General features: G+C 45.3%; 1 protein-coding gene across 1 annotated transcript in view; it reads right to left on the reverse strand.

Annotated features, from left to right (window-relative positions):
- The window catches only part of SMAD3 (SMAD family member 3), a 72,797-nt gene that overhangs the window by 14,401 nt on the left and 37,273 nt on the right, over window positions 1–21,123 (reverse strand). Inside the window, exons 2-7 of the mRNA XM_034435465.3 lie at window positions 9,501–9,694; window positions 9,252–9,386; window positions 7,959–8,033; window positions 6,540–6,590; window positions 3,795–4,007; window positions 2,162–2,299 (exon numbers count right to left, since the gene is read on the reverse strand). Coding sequence (XP_034291356.2) covers window positions 2,162–2,299; window positions 3,795–4,007; window positions 6,540–6,590; window positions 7,959–8,033; window positions 9,252–9,386; window positions 9,501–9,694 — 806 coding nt within the window. The remainder of the gene's footprint in view (window positions 1–2,161; window positions 2,300–3,794; window positions 4,008–6,539; window positions 6,591–7,958; window positions 8,034–9,251; window positions 9,387–9,500; window positions 9,695–21,123) is intronic.

Genomic DNA, 21,123 nt, shown 5'->3' on the forward strand with positions numbered 1-21,123 from the left:
CCAGATTTTCCCCCAAGCCAGCTCCGTATTTCTAGCACTTTCATAGCTTGTTTGATCTCAAGAGACAACACTCAAATCTTTCAAGTGCATCTTCAGTCATAGGACCAAGTGTTTTAAAATATTCAAGGCAAGCTGTTTCTTATTGCTAAATTGGTTAAGCTTTTCACAAATAAAAGAAGAAAACAAAAAAACTAGTGAAAAGTAGAGTAGGACACGTAATTTTGAGAAAGAGAAAAAGGTTTCTACTAAGCTAAAGCTGTTCTTTTTATTACTGTTGGGATCTGTAAAATGATGGGATACAGGAAGTCCTCTAGTTACAACGCCAGGGGACCACATAGCTTGGCCACACCAATCCAGGCAGTCCCAGCTGTTGTGGTAATCCTAAAACAAGTGGGCCATTAAACGGAAGCAGAGAGAAATCCCAACAAAGATGATTAGGGGACTGGAGGCTAAAACATATGAAGAACGGTTGCAGGAACTGGGCCTGGCTAGTCTAGTGAAGAGAAGGACTAGGGGAGAGTTGATAGCAATGTTCCAATATCTCAGGGGTTGCCACAAAGAAAAAGGAGTCAAATTATTCTTCAAAGCACCTGAGGATAGAACAAGAAGCAATGGGTAGAAACTAATCAAGGAGTGAAGCAACTTAGAACTAAGGGGAAATTTTCTGACAGAACAATTAATCAGTGGAACAACTTGCCTGCAGAAGTTGTAAATGCTCCAATACTGGAAATTTTTAAGATGTTGGATAACCATTTGTCTGAAGTGGTGTAGGGTTTCCTGCCTGGGCAGGGGGTTGGACTAGAAGACCTCCAAGGTCCCTTCCAATGCTGTTATTCTATTCTATTCTAATACCTTTTTAACTTCAAACAGTTGCTGAATGAGTGGCCATAACTCGAGGACTACCTGCTTTGCTTTCCTACTTTAATGCTCATCATCTGAAATGTTCCTGTCAGCTTCAATAGAAACTGCTACTTACCTAACCCATCAGCACAAACAACTTCTGGCACGGATTTAACCAAGAAATCCAAAAATTACTTAGTGGCTGAAACTATCTTTCTTAAAGTGAAAAGAGACAGGCGGTTCAAACTGGGCTTCCTTCATAGAAGTTGTTCAGATTTGGATGTGTATCATAAAACCAATAGTAGTATTTCGCCTTTTAGGATTCCCTGCATGGGTCCAGCTGAACAATTATTCTAAGGAAGATTTTGAGCTATGTGAGAATACAGAGATTTAATGCAAGGAAAAAGAAAAGCAATGTGTTGTTGTCTAGATCTAAGTTGTGCATACATATCAGAGGTGGGTTTCAGCAGGTTCTGACCACTTCTGGAGAACCGGTAGCAGAAATTTTGAGTAGTTTGGAGAACCGGTAGTAAAAATTCTGACTGGCCCCGCCCCCATCTATTCTCTGCCTCCCAAGTCCCAGCTGATCAGGAGGAAATGGGGATTTTGCAGTAACCTTCCCCTGGAATGGGGAGGGAATGGAGATTTTACAGTATCCTTCCTCTGCCATGCCCACCAAGCCATGCCAATCAAGCTATGCCACACCCACCAAGCCACACCCACAGAACCGGTAGTAAAAAAATTTGAAACCCACCACTGATACATATGTTGACTGCAGTGCCAATACATCTGAAGGACACCAACTGGATAAGGTCTAATCCAGGGGTGGGCAACCAGGGCAATTTTATGAGCTGAGGACTTCAACTCCCAGAATTCCCAACTTTTCCGAACTGAAGTCCACTTGCCATAGTTGCTCACTCCTGGTCTAAACCTAGATCTGCCCCTTATTCAGAGATTCTTGGACATAATTCTCCTTGCAACTCCAGTGCATACAAAAAATCTCCTTCTAATTCTCCATCACACCCAACAACAGAGCTATCAACTAGTTTAAACCGATCCAAAAAGGAGATGAATGCAAATTGTTTTGCAAAACTGGATAAGGTCTTTTACAAATGGGAGGGAGGCAGGGAGAAACTGTCTGTATCTTTGATAAAAAATTTTAATAATAAAAAAAAAGACATAATCTCCTATGGAAATCCTACTGTGGTTCTCCACTGCACAGATTCACTTCTGCGGAGTCAGTCCTCTGGGCCAACTCATTGGACAGAAGTGACAGAGAAAAACATAAAACACAAAGGGAAGCAGAGTCAAAATGAATTACCTGGTGGTATCTTGCACACGGTAGCTGGGTGCCAGCCATAACGCTGGTTGCAGTTGGGGGACTGAACAAATATGGCACTGTCACTAAGGCATTCGGCAAAAACTTCCCCTCCAATGTAATACAGTCTTACTCCTCTCCCTAGAAAACAGAGGCTCAGCATCAGGACAGCAAAGACAGAGCTCCATCTCTTTTTGAAAGCCCAGAAGGACTCCTTTGGATCTTCCCTCCCTCCCCCCCACTCTCTGGCAGCAAGAGGCACGGAAGAGCTTTGCACCCTTCTTCCAAAAAGCAACTTATGTGGTGCTTGGTAACATATCTTGACTATCTATGGAGAATCTCAATCGTCCAGGTCGTTTTTCCAAAAGGCACCTTCTCACTGCATGGCCACAAAGATATCCCAAAGGTGTTTTTCCAGAAGGCATCTGGACTTTCTTGGTTTTTTCTTGAAAACATCCAGAACTGAAGAAGCTTCTTGGATGAGAGGTGAAACATTTTCAAGGAAAAACTAAGAAAGTCCAGATGCCTTCTGGAAAAACACCTTTGGGTATCCTGATGGCCATGCAGTGAGAAGGCTGGGCTGAATTACCTGTCTTGGGTCACCCAGGGAGGAGAAATTGAGAGCTGGACAGAAGTTGACCCACTCTGCATCCCAGGGATAGGCAATTTGATGCCGTTCAGGAATTTGGGGCTTAAGTTCTCACCAACGTGGCTAAAGGCTGATGGGAAGTATAGTCTGAAACATCTGGAATGTGCCTTCTCTGTGCTGTAGCCACTATCACATGCAAGTTATCTTAGGCCATAAATGGCTTTCTAATAAGTCAGCCCTCTTTTCTGTAGTCTCCAGGAAGAGGCACTGATGGAAACTCCATTATTTAAAAAAGGCCAAAACTGATGAAATCACTACAGATGGAACAGAGTTTGGGGTTGTTGTTGTTGTTGTTTTTTTTGAATCTCCAAAGCATGGCAGCTAGTTCTATTTGTTTCCCTCTGTTCATTGACTCCAAGAAATCGCTGCCTGCTGGACAAAAATGTTGATTTCTAACATGACTCAAACAGAGCACCACTAAGAAACACAACTTTTTCAAAATTGGATAGGAGATTTTGATAGACTGGTTTGTAAAGTCGCTGCTCTCATCCCGTGGAAGAGAGTCCAGCTTTCCATTTGTGTTGCTGAGAGAGCCAGCTGTAATAAACAGAGTTAAAGAGCCTGTGTGAAGATCACAGAAAAGTGAATGCCTTCCAAACATTAAGTTTATTATATAAACAAGAAAGATAATCAAGCCAGACGGCCTTGTGTAATTAAATATGCAACATCACGTTAGGCAGGGGCCTCTTTTATGACCTGTGGACTTCAACTCCCAGGATTCCTGAGCCAGCATGGCAACTATGGCCCCTTTACAACCTGTGGACTTCAACTTCCTGAATGCCTGAGAGGAACTCTGGGAGTTGAAGTCCACAGATCATAAAGGGGCCATAGCTCCCCACCCCCAACTTAAGGTAAGCAAAAAAGTGATGGTGTCCTAAAGGCTAAACTCTCCTGGCCGAGTCCATTGTTTACGCAGGGCCTGAGTCCCTTCCACCCCCTGCCCCCCTTTCCAGCCCCCACTCCCAAAGACAAGGCAATGGAGGCTACCAATGTGCCGCCTGGTGAGCTCCACAGCTGCGTTGCGGTTGACATTGGAAAGCAGGCCGAGGCAGAAGCGCTCCGAATTTGATGGGTCCGTGAATCCATCCACGGTCATTGAGGGCTGAGAAGCGTGGAATGTCTCTCCCACTCGCTGGTTGAGCTCATAATAGGAAATGGAGCACCAGAAGGCCGGTTCACAATAGGTGACCGGCTGGAGATCTGCAAGAAAAAAGTGGAGAGGATAAAGTTTGCTTCTTCTCACGTGTACAGTTTTGCCAGCCGCTTAAAAATGTGTGCAGGTAGTCAGAATAATAGAATAACAGAAGAGCAGAGATGGAAGGGTCCCTGGAGGTCTTCTAGTCTGATCACCTGCTCAAGCAGACGACCTTATACCATTCCATACTAGTGGCTGTCCAATCTCTTCTTAAAAGCCTCCAGTGATGGAGAACCCACAAGTTCTGAACACAAGTTTGATGGATTAATTGTTTTCATTGTCAAGAAATTTCTCCTTAATGCCAGGTTAGTTCCTTCCTTGATTAGTTTCCATCCGTTGCTTCTTGTCCTGTCTTCTGGTGCTTTGGAGAACAGATTGAACCCCTCTTCTTTGTGGCAGCTCTCAAATATTGGAAGACTGCTATCACGTCTCCTCTTCTTTTCACTACACTAGACCTACCCAATTCCTGCAACCGTCCTTCATGTTTTAGCCTCCAGCCCCCTAATCATCTTTGCTGTTCTTCTCTGCATGCTTTCTAGAGCTTCAGAGATTGGACAACCATTTGTCTAAAAATGGTATAGTGTTTCCTCCTTGAGCAAGCAGGTTGGACTAGAAGACCTCCAAGGTCCCTTCCAACTCTATTATTCTGTTAAATATTATTAACAGTATTGTAGCAGGGGGGAAAAAATCGGGTGAGACTCACTTAACTTCCTTGCTTAGGATCAGAAATTGTGGTTGTAAGTTGAGGAGTAGCTGTATTTCTAGTTCTTCAAGGAGTTAGTAAGATCCAGGAGGAGGAAAGGTTGCATTACAAGCAATTATATTGCTAATGATGCGCTATACTCAGTTTTAAAGGCATCCCTCAATCAAGCTACACATTCAATACATGCCCTCCAGTTAATCAAATCATGGTTTCTTGAATAAACCATCATTTTGGGTTGACATTATGCTTTCAAATATAAAATATAGCACTTGGTTTGCAAAGTGTGACGGGCAGATACACACAAATTGTGAGGTCAAAATCAAGCCACCTTCTGGCTTCTTCTTAGCAATGTGCAGAATTCACTGGTCCAGAAAAAGGATGTTCTGGGAAACTCTCCCATGCTGTGCACAGTGGCGTGGGAACGGTCAGAAAATGAAGATGATGACCACAGTGGCACAACTAACCATGACTTTGGTATGTGCACCATCGCATGAAGAAGTAGAGACGCTTTAGTCACATTGCAGTGGCAACCATCTTCATGTATCTCACCCCTGTCCAAAGATGTTGCTGGTCATTCAACATCATTCCAAGGCATGGAAGAGTTGCAGCTGGCTGATGATGGAGTTTGGACCTGCTGCCACATTGCAGAGTGATGATGCATGGCAAGCTTGTCCGAAAGCAATTTTTATCAAAGATTTGGAGATAATTGCTACTAATTAGAATAGACATATAAAAAGGTGGTGGATCAGCCTGGAAGTCCAGCTTTTGCTCCTACCCTGGCCAATAGCAATAGCCCTTAGACTTATATACCACTTCACTGTGCTTTTACAGCCCTCTCTCAGAGGTTTACAGAGTCAGCCTCTTGCCCCCAACAATCTGGGTCCTCATTTTACCAACCTTGGAAGGCTGGAAGGCTGGGTCAACCTTGAGCCGGTCAGGATCGAACTCCTGGCAGTGGACAGAATTAGCCTTCAATATTGCATTCTAACCGCTGTGTCACCAGGGCTCATAACTTTGAGAAGATGAGACCAAGGACATTCCAGCAAAATACATGAACCTTCTGTACCCAAAGTAAGAAGCAAATTGCTACGGAAAGACATTTGATGACCAGCTTTGTTCTCCATTCGTTGGCATAATTCTCTTTTAAAGTCATCAAAGGTATCAGCTCCCACCATATTTTAGTTTTAACTCTGCAGTGTGTGAAGAACATCAGTGCATCTGCCTTGAATCCACCACTCCTAAAGTTTCATTGGATGACCCAACATGGGGTTGAAAGACTGAAAATGACAACAACTTCCAGATTTGTCAATAAATACAACTGAATGGTGGATGAGGTCTTGGACTGCAGCCTGATAGAGGTTGAGTGGACAGCATCTCCGAGCCAAGCCGAGTTGAGCAAAATGTTATTTGTGTCTGTGAGCCTCTTGTCAGTAGATGTTGACAAGAACGAGCTAAATGCCACAAGACATTTGTTACTTAAATCATATTCATGCAAGATTCAAGAGCTGGCTTGCTGCCGCACATCTGTTTTCTCAATCAGGAACCAAAATAGTTTTTTAAGAGAACTGGAAATGATCTCAGAGTGGATTGCTTCCTTAGGATACGTACATTCATCTTGTCCCAGAGAGAAACAGGTGGCAGAACTTCAAGAGAAAATACAACCTGATAAATCTATTAACTGGGAGTGGAAGTGGAATGAGAATGCTAAACGTTGAGTCTTTTTTTCACAACAGTTCCCAATTAAAGCTACAGTTTTGCAGCACCCTCTTTGCCTTCTCTGCCTCCAGCTCCCAGGGGGGAAAAAATCAAAGATTCCACATCATGCTACACTTACCCAGATTACTGTGTGCAGGAGACATCGGATTCGGAGATAAATTTGGCGAACCTAGCGGGGCAGAAGGAAATTCAGTAAGTAACTCTGAGACAGAATGTGATTCAGATCACACATTGCACTAACCCAAAGTTTGCATAATTGTGATCTGTTGAATAAACCACAGGAATTGTCTTCATGTGCTAAGCCAAAGTGTTTTGGTGCAGTGTACAAATTGGTTAAGTTTTAAGTGCGGGTCTCATTAATCTCCACAACACTTCCTCAAGGAAATTCTATGTTACAGTTCTAGAGTCCCAAAAGGGATCTGAAATGCTGTTGCTCCCTTCGGTGTGTCCCGATTGCTCTAGAACTGGGTGAACATTGCAGAAAGCAAAGCTATGCCACCTCCTCTAATTTAGACTTGTGACAACAAAAAACCCCCAACTTTAACAACGTTCATTTGCCAAACAAATTCAAGAAATATCTGCCTCCCTCTATTTATGGACTTCTCCACTTTTTCTTCTGGAGAACTGCAGATGGCAAAGATGGAACTAAACTGGGAGAGAAGCAGAATTTGTATTCCCATTCAGTCATTTCTGATGATAAATAGCTATTTCAGATACCGTTGTCATGTTTTGTGGCTTATATCAGCAGTACAAGTGCTATTCTCCCCAGCCATGAGCTGTGGCTCTCTCAGGCTAATATTTTTCTTGAGGAATCGCCCATCGAAGAGGGGTTTTTTTTTTAATTTGATTTATTTTTTGCTGCCTAACTAAGCTAAGAAGCTGGGGTTAAGCCCTGTTCAATGTGCATCTCCTCCCTACATGGCTGGAATTGAACCCAGGAGTGTTGCTTTCCTTGTCAACATCAGCTGCAGCAGGAAAAATAACTCCTGGGCAGAGAAGGAGAGAATGATCTAGACCAGGGGTCTCCAACCTTGGCAACTTTAAGCCTGGCGGACCTCAACTCCCAGAATTCCCCAGCTAGCAAAGTTGCTAGCTGGGAATTGAAGTCTGGGAGCTGTTGTTCCGCTAGGCCGGGCTATCAACATAATAATTTTAAATTGGGTGTTTTAAATTTCTGGGGTTTTAAATTGAGCCGAATTATTTAATAATTTTAAATTATTTTAATTGATGTTTGTCTTGTGCTTTTAATAGGCTGTACACCGCCCTGAGTCCTTTGGGAGAAGGGTGGTATAGAAATATAAATAAATAAAAAAGTCCGTCAGGCTTAAAGTTGCCAAGGTTGGAGACCCCTGATTTAGACCAGGGGGTGGGGGAAGTGGTGGGAGGAGGCAAGATCACAGAGACCAGGAAGAGGGAGGAGGAAGGAATCCTCTTAGGGATGGGATGAGTTTTCAAGACCTGGCCAGAGATGAGTTGCGAGACAAGAGAACAATGCCTCTAAAATCCCACAAAAATCATTTCTGGTTGTTTGATTTACCTGCATCTAAACTGTGGTTCATTTGATGGTCACTGGTTTCTCCATCCTCGCTCAGATATCCGGGAGGCGGTGTCTCTGAAGAGGGGGAGGAAAATTAAAATAGAGCTTTTACAAAACGGCCGTGCCATTCTCAACCGCACCGAGCTATTTATCAAGACTCCCAGTCTGTTTTTCTATTCAGTCAAGGTCCCAAGATAGGCCAAGCAAAATCCAAAATACCAGGTTTGAAAGCATGGCTCAAAACTAATAAAAACGTTAACAAATTATTAAAAGCCTGGCAAAGGGAGATGCCTCTTGGCTGCGTTTCTAAGAGAAGTCATGAGAGCTCCGAGAAGGGGGGGGGGGGGGAAGGAATCTGTAGCCTGGGACCATGAAGGAGAAGGCCTCTTCCTCCTCTTGCCTACAAAATGTAACAGCTAGAGAGACCCAAAAGACAAGCACAAAAGAGTAAACAACTCAGGTCAAGGTTTGGTCTTTGCAAAATAAAAAAATAAGGGAAGGGCTTATAACCCAAATCTTTCTTACCACCTGGCTGTGAAATAAGCACTAGCAGATGTGGCGCCCACCAAGGAATAGTGGAGGGTCGGGGCTGGAAAGAAACTGAGCTGGGGGTGTCGATAACCAGACGGAGGCCCTGGAGCAGGAAGTCCACCAGAAGGGAGGAAGGTCTCCCAATACTTTTCAAAAGGATCCTCCTCTCACACCCATAATTAGCGGGGTAACATAGCAGGAGGGGAGAAGAGAAGGGGCATTTTTCTTCTTTGCCTGCTGCCTGTGAGAAAACCTGGAGCCAGGGGTGAAATGCTACCAGTTCGAGCCGGTTTGCCCGAACCGGTAGAAAAAAATGCTTTAAAAAAGTAAAAAAAAAAAGGTTCCCATGATCGCGTGGCACAGCTGATTGTCACACTGATCGTCGGAACCTTTTTTTTTTTTACTTTTTTAAAGCATTTTTTTACTACCGGTTGGGGCGAATAGGTAGTAAAAAAAATGCTTTAAAAAAAGTATATAAAAAAAATTCCAGTGATCAGCTGTGACAATCAGCTGTGCTGCGAGATCATCACAATTTTTTTAAAAAAATGTTTAGTTAAAAAATGCTTTAAAAAGTTAAAAAAAAAGTTGGCCACACCCACCCAGTCACATGACCCACCGAGCCACACCCACAGAACCAGCAGGGAAAATTTTTGAATTTCACCACTGCCTGAAGCCCTCCATGCCAAAGTTAAGAGAGGTTCCTGGGCTTGGAAGGAAACCCCCTCCCACTCTCTCTCTCTCTTCTTCCTGGGGACACCATACCTGGAATGTAGTTACTCTGAGGTTCGATGCCAGCTGGGAAATTCGTGTTCTCGGGAATGGAATGGCTGTAATCGTCGAGCGGAGGGAATTCGGCTGGAATTTCCGCATGTCGTGGGACCAAAACCGGAGGTAATACTGAGGACAAAAGCAGCCGGTCACAAATGCAGCCCCACTTTGAGGCTTCTGGGTTTCTGGCAATGAGACCCCTACGCTCCCCCCCTTCCCTAGGGGCTCCTGGGTTGGCCCTACCTGGTGTTTCCACTCTTTGGTAGTGATATGGATTCACACACACTTCGTCCTTCTTCATGTTGAATGCGTATTCACACATTTCCATGGCACGCAGTTCATGGTGGCTATGAAGGTCTGGCCACCGCCACAGCCGGCAATAGATGACGTGTGGGAGACCCTTTCGATGGGAGACCTGCAGCCGACCATCCAGCGACCTGAATTTGGAGAGAAAAGGCACCGCTGGAGACAAGTCTTGGCAAGAAGGTCTTTGTTTGCTTTTAAAAATTGTGGTAAACCATCAAAAATTAAGATTAAAGATATTAAATAATAAATAGTTGAATAGTTGCCACTATTAAAGGTAAGTAAAGGTAAAGGTTCCCCTCGCACATATGTGCTAGTCGTTCCTGACTCTAGGGGGCGGTGCTCATCTCCGTTTCAAAGCCAAAGAGCCAGCGCTGTCCGAAGATGTCTCCATGGTCATGTGTCCGGCATAACTCAACGCCAAAGGCGCACGGAACACAGTTACCTTCCCACCAAAGGTGGTCCCTATTTTTCTACTTGCATTTTTTACCTGCTTTCGAACCGCTAGGTTGGCAGAAGCTGGGACAAGTCATGGGAGCTCACCCCATTACGCGGCACTAGGGATTCGAACCGCTGAACTGCCGACCTTTCGATCGACAAGTATTCTTGAAATAACTTCAGAAGCTGTTAATCCAAAACAAGTCAGCTACTCATTTACCGGATCTCCATATTTACTGGATCTACTGGATCACTAGAAATGCACGGGGAGGGGGGGGGTTAGGAAAAATAGAAAGACTGCTTGCAAGACTAGGATCTTATTACCTTCTAAACCAGTGTTTCTCAACCTTGGTAGCTTGAAGATGGGTGGACTTCAACTCCCAGAATCCCCTAGCCAGCGCTGCTGGCTGGGGGATTCTGGGAGTTGAAGTCCACCCATCTTCAAGCTTCTAAGGTTGAGAAACACTGTTTTAAACCAAGCCTACTGCAAAGTTACCTGAAGTTTATTTGGGGGGGTGTTTCCACCCCGCCCCCAAAGCTACACTACAGGGCCTTTTTATACTTTTTGATTTGTAAATTTGCAAAACGAAAACAATTCAACAGGAAGATGCAAATGGACATATAATAGTGATAAAAGTAAAATAAAGCTTAACAAAAAAGATCATACAGTATTAATATGCAACTACCTTATTAAATCTGGGCTTTTTATAATATAAAGACCCTTTTAAAAATCAGCAAAGACCATGTCTCTTGAAGACCCTGGTTGACGCTGCAGTTTTGATTTTTTTATATCGGCATAGGATGACTGTCTATGCTGACCTAAGAAAACCAAACTTCTTCTTAAATTGCCAAAATATGTATTTTTGGACTTGGCCATCACGTTTACACTGTTAACAACTGTGATTTTTTTCGCCAGATTTGTGTTAACAATTGAGATCAAAATCCCCCTAACTTCATGTGTTTGTACTCATTCATATATTTTGTGACACAACTCCTATGCAAAAGTCCGAGAAGTTGCTAATCTGGAAACTTCTGTAGAGGACAAGATGCCCAAATGGCTGAGCAGGAAGGATCTTCTTGGTTGGCATCAGAACTGCCAATGCCAAGTGCCAGCATGGCCTGAAAACGTCCGCCATGGACCTGGAAGCCAGTGCCAACTACAACAGAACCCAGCAGCCCCACCCCCTACTTCACCCTTTCCTTACTACCACTTAAGTAGTCTCTCTGGCTCACCGACTCCGCATTTGGGTGGAAGGGATGCCAACTGGCATAGTTTCCCATGCTGGTGGTTGACTGGCAACTCCCTTGTTTCCCTGCTCAGGAAAGGATACAGGAGAGCATTGCGGTCCAGTGTCAGCAATGCTGCTTCCTGTGGCAAAAGGGGATGTTCCTCCCAGAAGCTAAAAGCAAACCACACCAATGTCCCAACACCTCCCCTCCACGTGTTGTGCCTGGGAAAACAAGGCTTCCCCGCCAGGCACTCAGCAAGATGGACTCTGTGTGCTTATGGTGGGCAGCTCTTCAAGAAGCATGGGCTGGATCGTTAAGATGGGTGGGTGGGTATCCTTGGGGGCAAACCGGGAAGTAACAAGGGTCCATTAGCTTCCACAGACAGAATTCTAATCCAACCAGTCAGTATATCTAATATAAGCCATGGTCTTAGGCTTCTTGAGCCAAGAGACTCCAATTCTCTCTGCCCTTCTGTAAGCATTTTAAGGCTGCATCTCACTTGGGACTCTGATGGTCATGAGAGAGAGAGGGAGTGTGTGTGTGAGAGAGAGGGCGAGAGAAGGAGGGAGGGAGAGGGGGAGGGAGGAAGAGGGGTTTACCAAAAATTGTAAGAGCCCCCAAACCATCTTTCTGTGTAACACACCGGCCAACTACGTGCATTTCAGGTCTTCAGGGAGACGAGAGCCACTGGCCACTTCCACGGTCTGCATGATTCGGGAGCTCGTAAACAGCCACGAAGACAAGCCGCTACTTCTCCGGAGGACCATTCGCCCTTCCAAGCTCTCTAAACTGGTGGCCTTCACCTCTCAGGGAAGTGGGTTCCACATTTCATCCTGGGTTGGGTTTATTGGTTCTGAATCCCCCTAGGATTTAGTTCTATGGGTAGGCTAAGTGATATTTTGAGAGACGGGGGAAAAGCATCCCTCCATCCATATTTTTGTACAATGCAAACCTTTAAAGACCTCTTCAACTTCCTCCTGTCGAAGCTAAAAAAGCCTGCAGTCACAACGCAGCTGTTGGGGTTGCTCTTGGAGGCACCTTCCCCAGCCTTATAAGATCTCTCTTTAGGTGTCTGTGGTCACCAGAGCTGTACAAATCTGTACAGCTCCAGGAATGTCAACGGTGGTCTCTCACCACGTCTATAAAGACCTTATTGTTTTGAGTATTTTCATTTCCATCCTGAATGAATCCACGTATGGAATTGGTCTGCTTGCAGCAGCCACATGCTTGAGTTGACATGCTCACTTTCTGAACAGTCCCTGCTAACCTAAATCAGGTTTTATGCTTCCTTTGGACTTGTTGACACTGAACTGCATTTGTCAAAAGAAGGACTAGGGGTGACATGCTAGTAGCGTTCCAATATCTGAGGGGCTGCCACAAAGAAGAGGGGGTCATTCTGTTTTCCAAAGCACCTGAAGGCAGGACATGAAGCAATGGATGGAAACTAATCAAGGAGAGAAGCAACCTAGAACTAAGGAAAAACTTCCTAACAGTGAGAACAATTAGCCAATGGAATGGTTTGACTTCAGAAGTTGTGGGTGCTTCATCACTGGAGGCTTTTAAGAAGAGACTGGATAGCCACTTGTCTGAAATGGTATAAATTAGGTCTCCAGCTTGAGCAGGGGGTTGGACTAGAAGACCTCCAAGGTTCCTTCCAACTGTGTTATTCTCTTATTCTGTCATCTTGAGATCCGTTGGCTTCGATTTGGAGAGAGATTCTCTTAGAGCTGTTTCCAATCTGTTTTTTTGTTTTACTACAGACGATTTGGAATCATCAGCGCACTTGGCTTCCTCCTGCTCTTCATTTACTCCAGAATGTTTATAAACACAGGCAAAACTATTGTTTGCAAGACCAATTCCTTGGGGACTCCACTCCAGTTTGAAAACTGTCCATGGATTTGTTGGCTGCACAGTCGCAGACCCGAAGTTACCATAGCGATCAAAACAAGTTTCTTGAAAACAATTCAACAAAGAGCAAACATCGTAAAAAACAAAAAAGCAATCAAACAGAGCCCCATAAATGTCAAGAGCTACTCTTGCCTATGAAGGGATCAGATCCAAGAGCTTCTAAAAAATGATTGTGATGGCCTTGTTTTCTTTTCAGATCGTACCTTTGGTCTGCATTCCTGTTTGCTCTTCTTTAGCAGGTCGTAGGAATTCCTGTCTTCTCAAAAACCTGCTATTTGATGTGGAGTTTTATTCCCCAATCACAGTGAGCAAAGAAGGAACTGGGGAAACTAATCCAGGAGAGAAACAAGAAAAACCAAAAGTACATATATAGACTGGGGGAAACCAGGCTTAATGGCAGTAACTGTGAGAGGATCTTGGAGTCTTAGTGGACAACCAGCTAAATATGAGCCAACAGTGTACAGCGGCAGCCCAAAAAGCCAATGCAATCCTAAATTGCAATAACAGAGGGACAGAGTCAAGATCAAGGGAGGTACTGAAACCACTCTATAAAGCCTTAGTAAGGCCACACCTAGAGTACCGAATCCAGTTTTGGTCACCACACCATAAAAAAGATGTTAAGACTCTAGAAAGAGTGCAGAGAAGGAGCTCTGGTGGCCCAGCAGACTAAAGCACTGTTATTAACATCCACTTACATCTGCTGCCTGCAATTACTGCAAGTTCAAATCTCACCAGGCTCAAGGTTGACTCAGCCTTCCATCCTTTCTAAGGTAGGTGAAATGAGGACCCAGTTTGTGGGGGCAATAAGCTGACTTTGCATAAATATACAAAAGTATGAAGGCTATTGCTTAACACATTGTAAGCCGCCCTGAGTCTCCGGAGAAGGGCAGCATATAAATCAAATTTAAAAAAAAAACAAAACCAAGATGATTACAGGATTGGAGGCTGAAACATATGAAGAACAGTTGCAGGAACTGGGCATGGCTAGTCTACTCAAGAGAAGAACCAGGGGAGACAGGATAGCAGTCTTCCAATATATGGGGGGTTGACGCTGAGAGGAGGGGGTCAAGCTATTTTCCAAAGCACCCGAAGGCCAGACAAAGAATAATGGATGGAAACTGACCAAGGAGAGATTCAACCTACAAATAAGGAGGAATTTTCTGATAGTGAGAGAATCAACCCATGGAACAGGAGTTGCCTTCGGAAGTTGTGGGAGCTTCATCCCTGGAAGCTTTCAAGAAGAGACTGGACTGCCATCTGTCAGAAATGGTGTAGGGTCTCCTGCTTGGGTGGGGGGTTGGACTAGATGACCTACAAAGTCCCTTCCAACTCTGTTAATCTGCATCTGTATCTATCTGTAACAATTTATTTTATTTATTTATTTATTTATTTTTATTAAATTTGTATACCGCCCTTCTCCTGCTGGACTCAGGGCGATGCACAGCCAAAAATAAAAAACATTCCAATACAAAATTTAAAATTTTTAAAAGAATTACACAACTTTGGCCCAAAATTTAAAACATCCCAACTAAAATCCATAGACAATTAAAAATCTAGCATCTCAAAAGGTGGGGGGGGGGGTTTACGCCAGCCCTGCTTGGTGGAAAAGAAAAGTTTTTAGGGCACGGCAAAAAGCCCAGAGATCTGGTATCATGTGTATCTCCGGGGGCAAATCGTTCCAGAGGGCAGGAGCTGCCACAGAGAAGGCCCTCCCCCTGGGAGTCGCCAGCCAACACTGCCTGGCTGACGGCACCCTGAGGAGTCCCTCTCTGTGGGAGCGAACTGGCCGGTGGGAGGCTATCGGTGGCAGAAGGCGGTCCCGCAAATACCGAGGTCCTATGCCATGGAGTGCTTTAAAGGTGGTGACCAACACCTTGAAGCGCACCCGGAAGACCACCGGAAGCCAATGCAGCTCACGCAGGAGAGGCGTCACATGGGAGCGCCTCCTCGCTCCCATAATCCCCCGCGCGTGGCCGCATTCTACACGAGTTGGAGCCGCCGGGTGCTCCTCAAGGGGAGCCCCATGTAGAGAGCATTGCAGTAGTCCAGGCAGGATGTGACGAGTACCTGAGTGTGTAAGGAGTCCCGATCCAGAAAGGGACACAACTGGCGAATCAGGCGAACCTGATGAAAAGCCCCCCTGGCCACGGCCGTCATATGCTCTTCTAAAGACAGCCGTGCATCCAGGAGGACGCCCAAGTTGCGAGCCCTCTCCGTGGGGGCCAATAACTTGCCCCCAATAGCCAGCGATGGCACCAGCTAGCTATATCGGGGCGCCAGAAGCCACAGCCACTCGGTCTTGGAAGGGTTGAGTCGAAGCCTGTTACTCCCCATCCAGATCCGCACGGCCTCCAGGCACTGGGACATCACTTCAAGGGCATCGTTGGGATGGCCTGGGGTGGAGATGTACAGCTGAGTATCGTCAGCGTATTGATGGAACTCCACCCCAAAGCCACGGATGATCTCGCCCAGCGGCTTCACATAAATGTTGAACAGAAGGGGCGAGAGAATCGACCCCTGCAGCACCCCACAAACAAGGCGCCTCGGGGTCGACCTCCGCCCCCGTCAACACTGACTGCGTCCAGTCGGAGAGATAGGAGGAGAACCACCGCAGAACGGTGCCCCCCACTCCCAACACCTCCAACCGGCGCAGCATGATACCATGGTCGATGGTATCAAAAGCCGCTGAGAGATCTAACAGGACCAGGATAGAGGAACAACCCCTATCCCGAGCCCTCCAGAGATCATCCACCAATGCAACCAATGCTGTTTCCGTGCTGTGCCCAGGCCTGAAGCCGGACTGGAGTGGATCCAGATAGACAGCTTCATCCAGGTACCCAGGAAGCTGTCGCGCCATTAACCAGCAGAACTGCTTGCCTCCAGAAGTTGTGGGTGCTCCATCACTGGAGGCTTTTAAGAAGAGACTGGACAGCCATTTGTCTAGAATGATATAGGGCAGGGGTCACCAACCCCCTGGTTCGTGACCCAGTTCTAGGCCACAGCCCGTTCGGAACCGGGCCGCAGAAGTGGTGGGCAAGCGCTGATGCTCGCGAACCCCACTGTTGCCTCTGCCAGTCCACCAAGCTGGAAAGATTGGGGACCACTGGTATGGGACATCCTGCTTCTTTCTGCAGGGGGTTGGACTAGAAGATCTCCAAAGTCCCTTCCTATTCTGTTATTCTGTTACTCGGGTACTGCAACAGCAAACCAGGGCATAGATCCCACAAAGGGAGAATGGATGGTAAAAGTGATGGGGTTGGCAGAGATGGTGCAACTGTTTTAATTAAAGAGAAGACATTCTCTAGTTTTGTTTCCATTTGGAAACCACCTCTGAACTTTTGGTCTGAAATTGAAAAAATGAAACTGATTTTAGGTTTTGAGGATTGGAATGACTTTGTTATTATGGAAATGGCTTGAAATATTAGAAATGTGAAGCAAAAAGTTGAAGTTGTAATTCTTTCTTTGTATTTTACTGCATGGAAAAAAGTTAGAACTTTTCTTTCTTTCTTCTTTCTTTCTTCCTTCCTTCCTTCCTTCCTTCCTTCCTTCCTTCCTTCCTTCCTTCCTTCCTTCCTTCCTTCCTTCCTTTCCTCTCTCTCCTTTTCTTCTCTTTGCACCCTTCCTTCTTCCTTCTCTTAGCTTTCCAACTTCTGTCTCTTTTTCTATTTTTATTTTATAATAAACTTTAATAAAATACCAAACAGAGAAGTAGGTGAGCACAGTTAAACGAGTCTTTCAAGGGCATCCTTGAAATTAAGACGAGGCCCACAATTTTCCTTCCAAATTTCCTTCTCCCTAGAGATTTTCTACTTGCCATTTTTTTTTCTCAAAAGAAAAAAAAATGGATAAGCACTAAGGAAGGAGGAAAGGAAGACTAAACTCCCAGGTAAACTCCCCGCTAAGACAGCAAAATACAACTTTTTTTCCATTTCCTCCACTTTATTAGAGCAATAAACCAGTTCTGTTTGCATTTCTCCAGCCTCCGGTGTTCCCTAATAAGGGCGTGTGGGATGAATAATTTCCTGTCCAGCAACCACACGCCTCATCATACACTTTCCGCAGATGCACCTGATAACCCCAAAACTTACTCCCCACTCAGCCAAGTAGCATTGTGGAGTTTCCAGCAGGAAAAAGATGGAAGAATTTTTGCCTCTTGAAATCAGACATTTTGAGGGGAGAGCGAAAACAAAAGTGAAAAGAGCGAAAACACAGCAGAAAAGAGAAATGAGTGAGTTTTATAGCTCCAGCTTCCTTAATTATGACTCACCACCCAGAGATAAAAAGCCCAGCTCCAAAAACAGAAAGGTTTTTGAAGGTGATGATCTTAATAAAGCCTTCCTTTACAATGCAGAAAAACTGAGGATTCGCACTCTCCCAGAATCCCAAGGTTTTTCCCCAGGACAGTAGTAAAATTTCTAAAAACAATCATTATTTTCAGCATTCTCAATCAACAAATCGTCATAAACGATATCCAGTGTGGGACCCTTGGCTTTGTTCCTGTAGAAAAGGACCCAGAACTTCCACTCAATAACAAAGCCCATGTCAGATGAGGAGACTCCTTCCTTTGCAGGATCCAATCTGGGTCGCTCACCGGGACCAGAAGTTTTTGTCTTCCGAGCTTTCCGAAGACTCGTGGTGGAGCTTATCCTCAGGGAACGTCTGTCTCGCCAGAACATGTAAATTGTAAACATTCTGGAGACAAAGAAGATGGGCTCCAGCACAAGTTCAAACAGTGGTTAGAATGCAGGTAGGCAAAGTCTGTCCACAGTCTGGAGTTCGATCCTGACTTGCTCAAGGCTGACTCAGCCTCCCATCCTTCCAAGATCAGAAAAACGAGGACCCGGATTGTTGCGGACAATATACTGACTCTGTAAATCTCATAGAGAGGACTGTCAAGCACTGTGAAGCGGTAGATAATTGCTATCACAATATTTTCCTTCCTTTCTCTCTCTTTCTCTTCCTTCCTTTTCCCTTTCCTGATTTCCCTTCCTCTGAGCTGTGGTGGTGCAGTGGTGAAAGTGCAGTATTGCAGACAAATTCTGCCCACTGCCAGCAGTTCGATCCTGACCAGCTGAAGCCTTCCGTCCTTCTGAGATGGATAAAATGAGAACCCGGATTATTGAGGGCAATGTGTTGACTTGGTAAACCCCTTAGAGAAGGCTGTCAAGCACTGTGAAGCCAGTGGTGGGTTTCAAATTTTTTTACTACCGGTTCTGTGCCTTGGTGGGCATGTAAAATCTCCATTCCCTCCCAATCAGCTGGGAGGCAGAGAATATATGGGGGCAGGGCCAGTCAGAATTTTTACTACTGGTTCTCCGAACTACTCAAAATTTCCGCTACCGGTTCTCCAGAACTGGACAGAACCTGCTGAAACCCACCTCTGTGTGAAGCAGTATATAAGTCTAAGTGCTATTGCTATTGCTCTGGTCCCGGTGACCGACTCAGATTGGATCCTGCAAAAGGAAATAGTCACTCCTCTTTTTTAAATTGCATTTTTCATTAACAAACTTGATCCTCCCCATTTCATACTCTGGCTTAACTATTGGGACAAACAGAGCAGAATCATAGATCATGCGTGTAACTGGGAACAGGCTTGAGGATCTCAGGAGAGTAAGCTTCCACTTGTGTGACTCACTCTGTCTCATACACACACAGAGGCATCTTTTATGGAGATCAAGATTTTCCCCCAAGTAATTGGGAACTGATGTTTCCACTACATCAGGCAAACACAGACCATTTGGCCAAATGCAGTAGCAGAATAACAGAGTTGGAAGAGACCTTTCGAGGTTCTCTAGTCCAACCCCCTGCTTAGGCAGGAAACCCTACACCACTTCAGACAAATGGTTATCCAGTCTCTTCTTAAAAGCCTCCAGTGATGGAGCACCCACAACTTCTGGAGGCAACTTCTGTTCCACTGCTTAATTGTTCTCACTGTCAGGAAATTTCTCCTTAGTTCTAGGTTGCTTCTCTCCTTGATTAGTTTCCATCCATTGCTTCTTGTCCTGCCTCCAAAGGCTTTGGAGAATAAATTGACCCCCTCTTCTTTGTGGCAATCCCACGAATATTGGAACCCTGCTATCATGTCACCCGGGTCTTCCTTTTCCCTAGACTAGACATACCCAATTCCTGCAACCATTCTTCGTGTGTTTTAGCCTTCAGTTCATGCACAACTGGTGCATCTAAACCAGGGGTGTCAAACTCAAGGCCCAGAGGCCAGATTCAGCCCGTGGGGTGCTTAGAACTGGTCCACAGGGCTACCCTGGAAACAGCAAAGGACTGGCCCACGGTACCTCTTCCAGCGAAAACAGGGTTCCTGAGCTCCGTTTTTGGCTGCAACAGCCTCCTGCAGCCCTCTGCCAGCAAAAACAGAGCTCGGGAGGGCCGCATGCTCTGTTTTCACTGGCAGAGGGCTGCAGGAGGCTGTCACAGCCAAAAACGGAGCTCGGGAACCCTGTTTTCGCTGGTAGAGTGCTCGGGCCACCACAGGCGCCCCCGACATGAGAAATGTTGAGCTGGCCACACCTACCCCAGCCATGCCTACCCTGGCCCCGTGGTCAAACACAAATCTGATGCAGCCCTCAATGAAATCGAGTTTGACACCCCTGATCTAGACCTAAACAGGATGCAAGCAAATTCTGTGTTTCAACCTCCATGTGGTTGGTTTTTTAAACACGCAAAATGTAGCTTCTTTGAGATTAAAATCACTAAAAAGCGAGCTGAGTCCTACATGAATTTAAGGGGACATATAAAAAAGTTAGAAGTGAAGTCTACGGACGCCAAGTTCATTGGCCTTTATACCCAAGGCACAAGAGAATGTAAAATATTTAATACTCTTGCTATTTATTCACTCGTTAAAACAATGCTTCATCCTGTGATTCACAATTTACGCAAATTAAGTTCCGGCATGATGGGAAGAAGTGAATGTCACTCCATGGCCAAATTGTTTTAAACTTTCATTCTTCTCAGAGAACACCCAAAATACTGCAAACAGGCTCCATCTGGTCCAGAGAAACTCCTGCTGGCTACTCGCAAACCCTCCCTCCCTCCTTATGTAGAAGTCAAAATTTCAGCAACAACACAACCATATATTTACCCCACACATAAATGGATTACAATGGAGGAAAGGAAAAATGAAGCCACAACTTGGAGTTAACAGAATTTTGGGGGGGTCATAAACACACACACAAGTAATCCTCAACTTTGTTGAAACACAATTTGAAGTTATGATGATGCTGAAAAAAATGTGATTTACAACTGGTCATCGCTCTTAAGACCATTGCAGTGCCCTGAGCTCCCAAAGAACCAGCATGGATTTACAATGGTTGTAGATTATCTGATCACAATTGTGACTTTCCCAGGGGGTTCCAATAAGCAAAGTCAGTGGGGGAATCCGGGTAATAGAATAACAGAATTGGAAGGGGCCGTGGAGGTCTTCTAGTCCAACCTCCTGCTTAAATAGAAGACCCAAGACCATTCTGGACAAATGACTGTACAATCTCTTCTTAAAAACCTCCAGTGATGAAGCACCCACAACTTCTGGAGGCAAGCTGTTCCACTGGTTAATTGTCCTCACTGTTGGGAAATTTCTCCTTAGTTCTAAGGTTGATTAGTTTCTACCCATTGCTTCTTATGCTGCCCTCAGGTGCTTGGGAGAATAGCTTGACTCCCTCTTCTTTCTGGCAGCCCCTCAAATATTGAAACACAGCTTTCATGTTACCCCTAGTTCAGTGGTGGGTTCCTCCCGGTTTGGCCCGGTTCTGCTAAGCCGGTAGCGGTGACGATATGACATCACCAAACCGGTTCTGCCCCCGACCCCTCCCCGCCGCCCCACCACGTTATTCTTACCTTTTATTTGGCCCCACCCCCAATCTATTGCTGCCTTCTGAGTCCCAGCTGATGGGCTAGAAGGAAAAAACCTGTTTAAACTCTTGCTGCGGGGCTTCAAAGGGCCACCCTACAGGTGATCAGTGTTAAAAGGCAGTGTGGT

Source organism: Pantherophis guttatus, chromosome 13 (genome assembly GCF_059756535.1).
Source record: "Pantherophis guttatus breed Tessera chromosome 13, ASM5975653v1, whole genome shotgun sequence".
Taxonomy (NCBI): Eukaryota; Metazoa; Chordata; class Lepidosauria; order Squamata; family Colubridae; genus Pantherophis; species Pantherophis guttatus.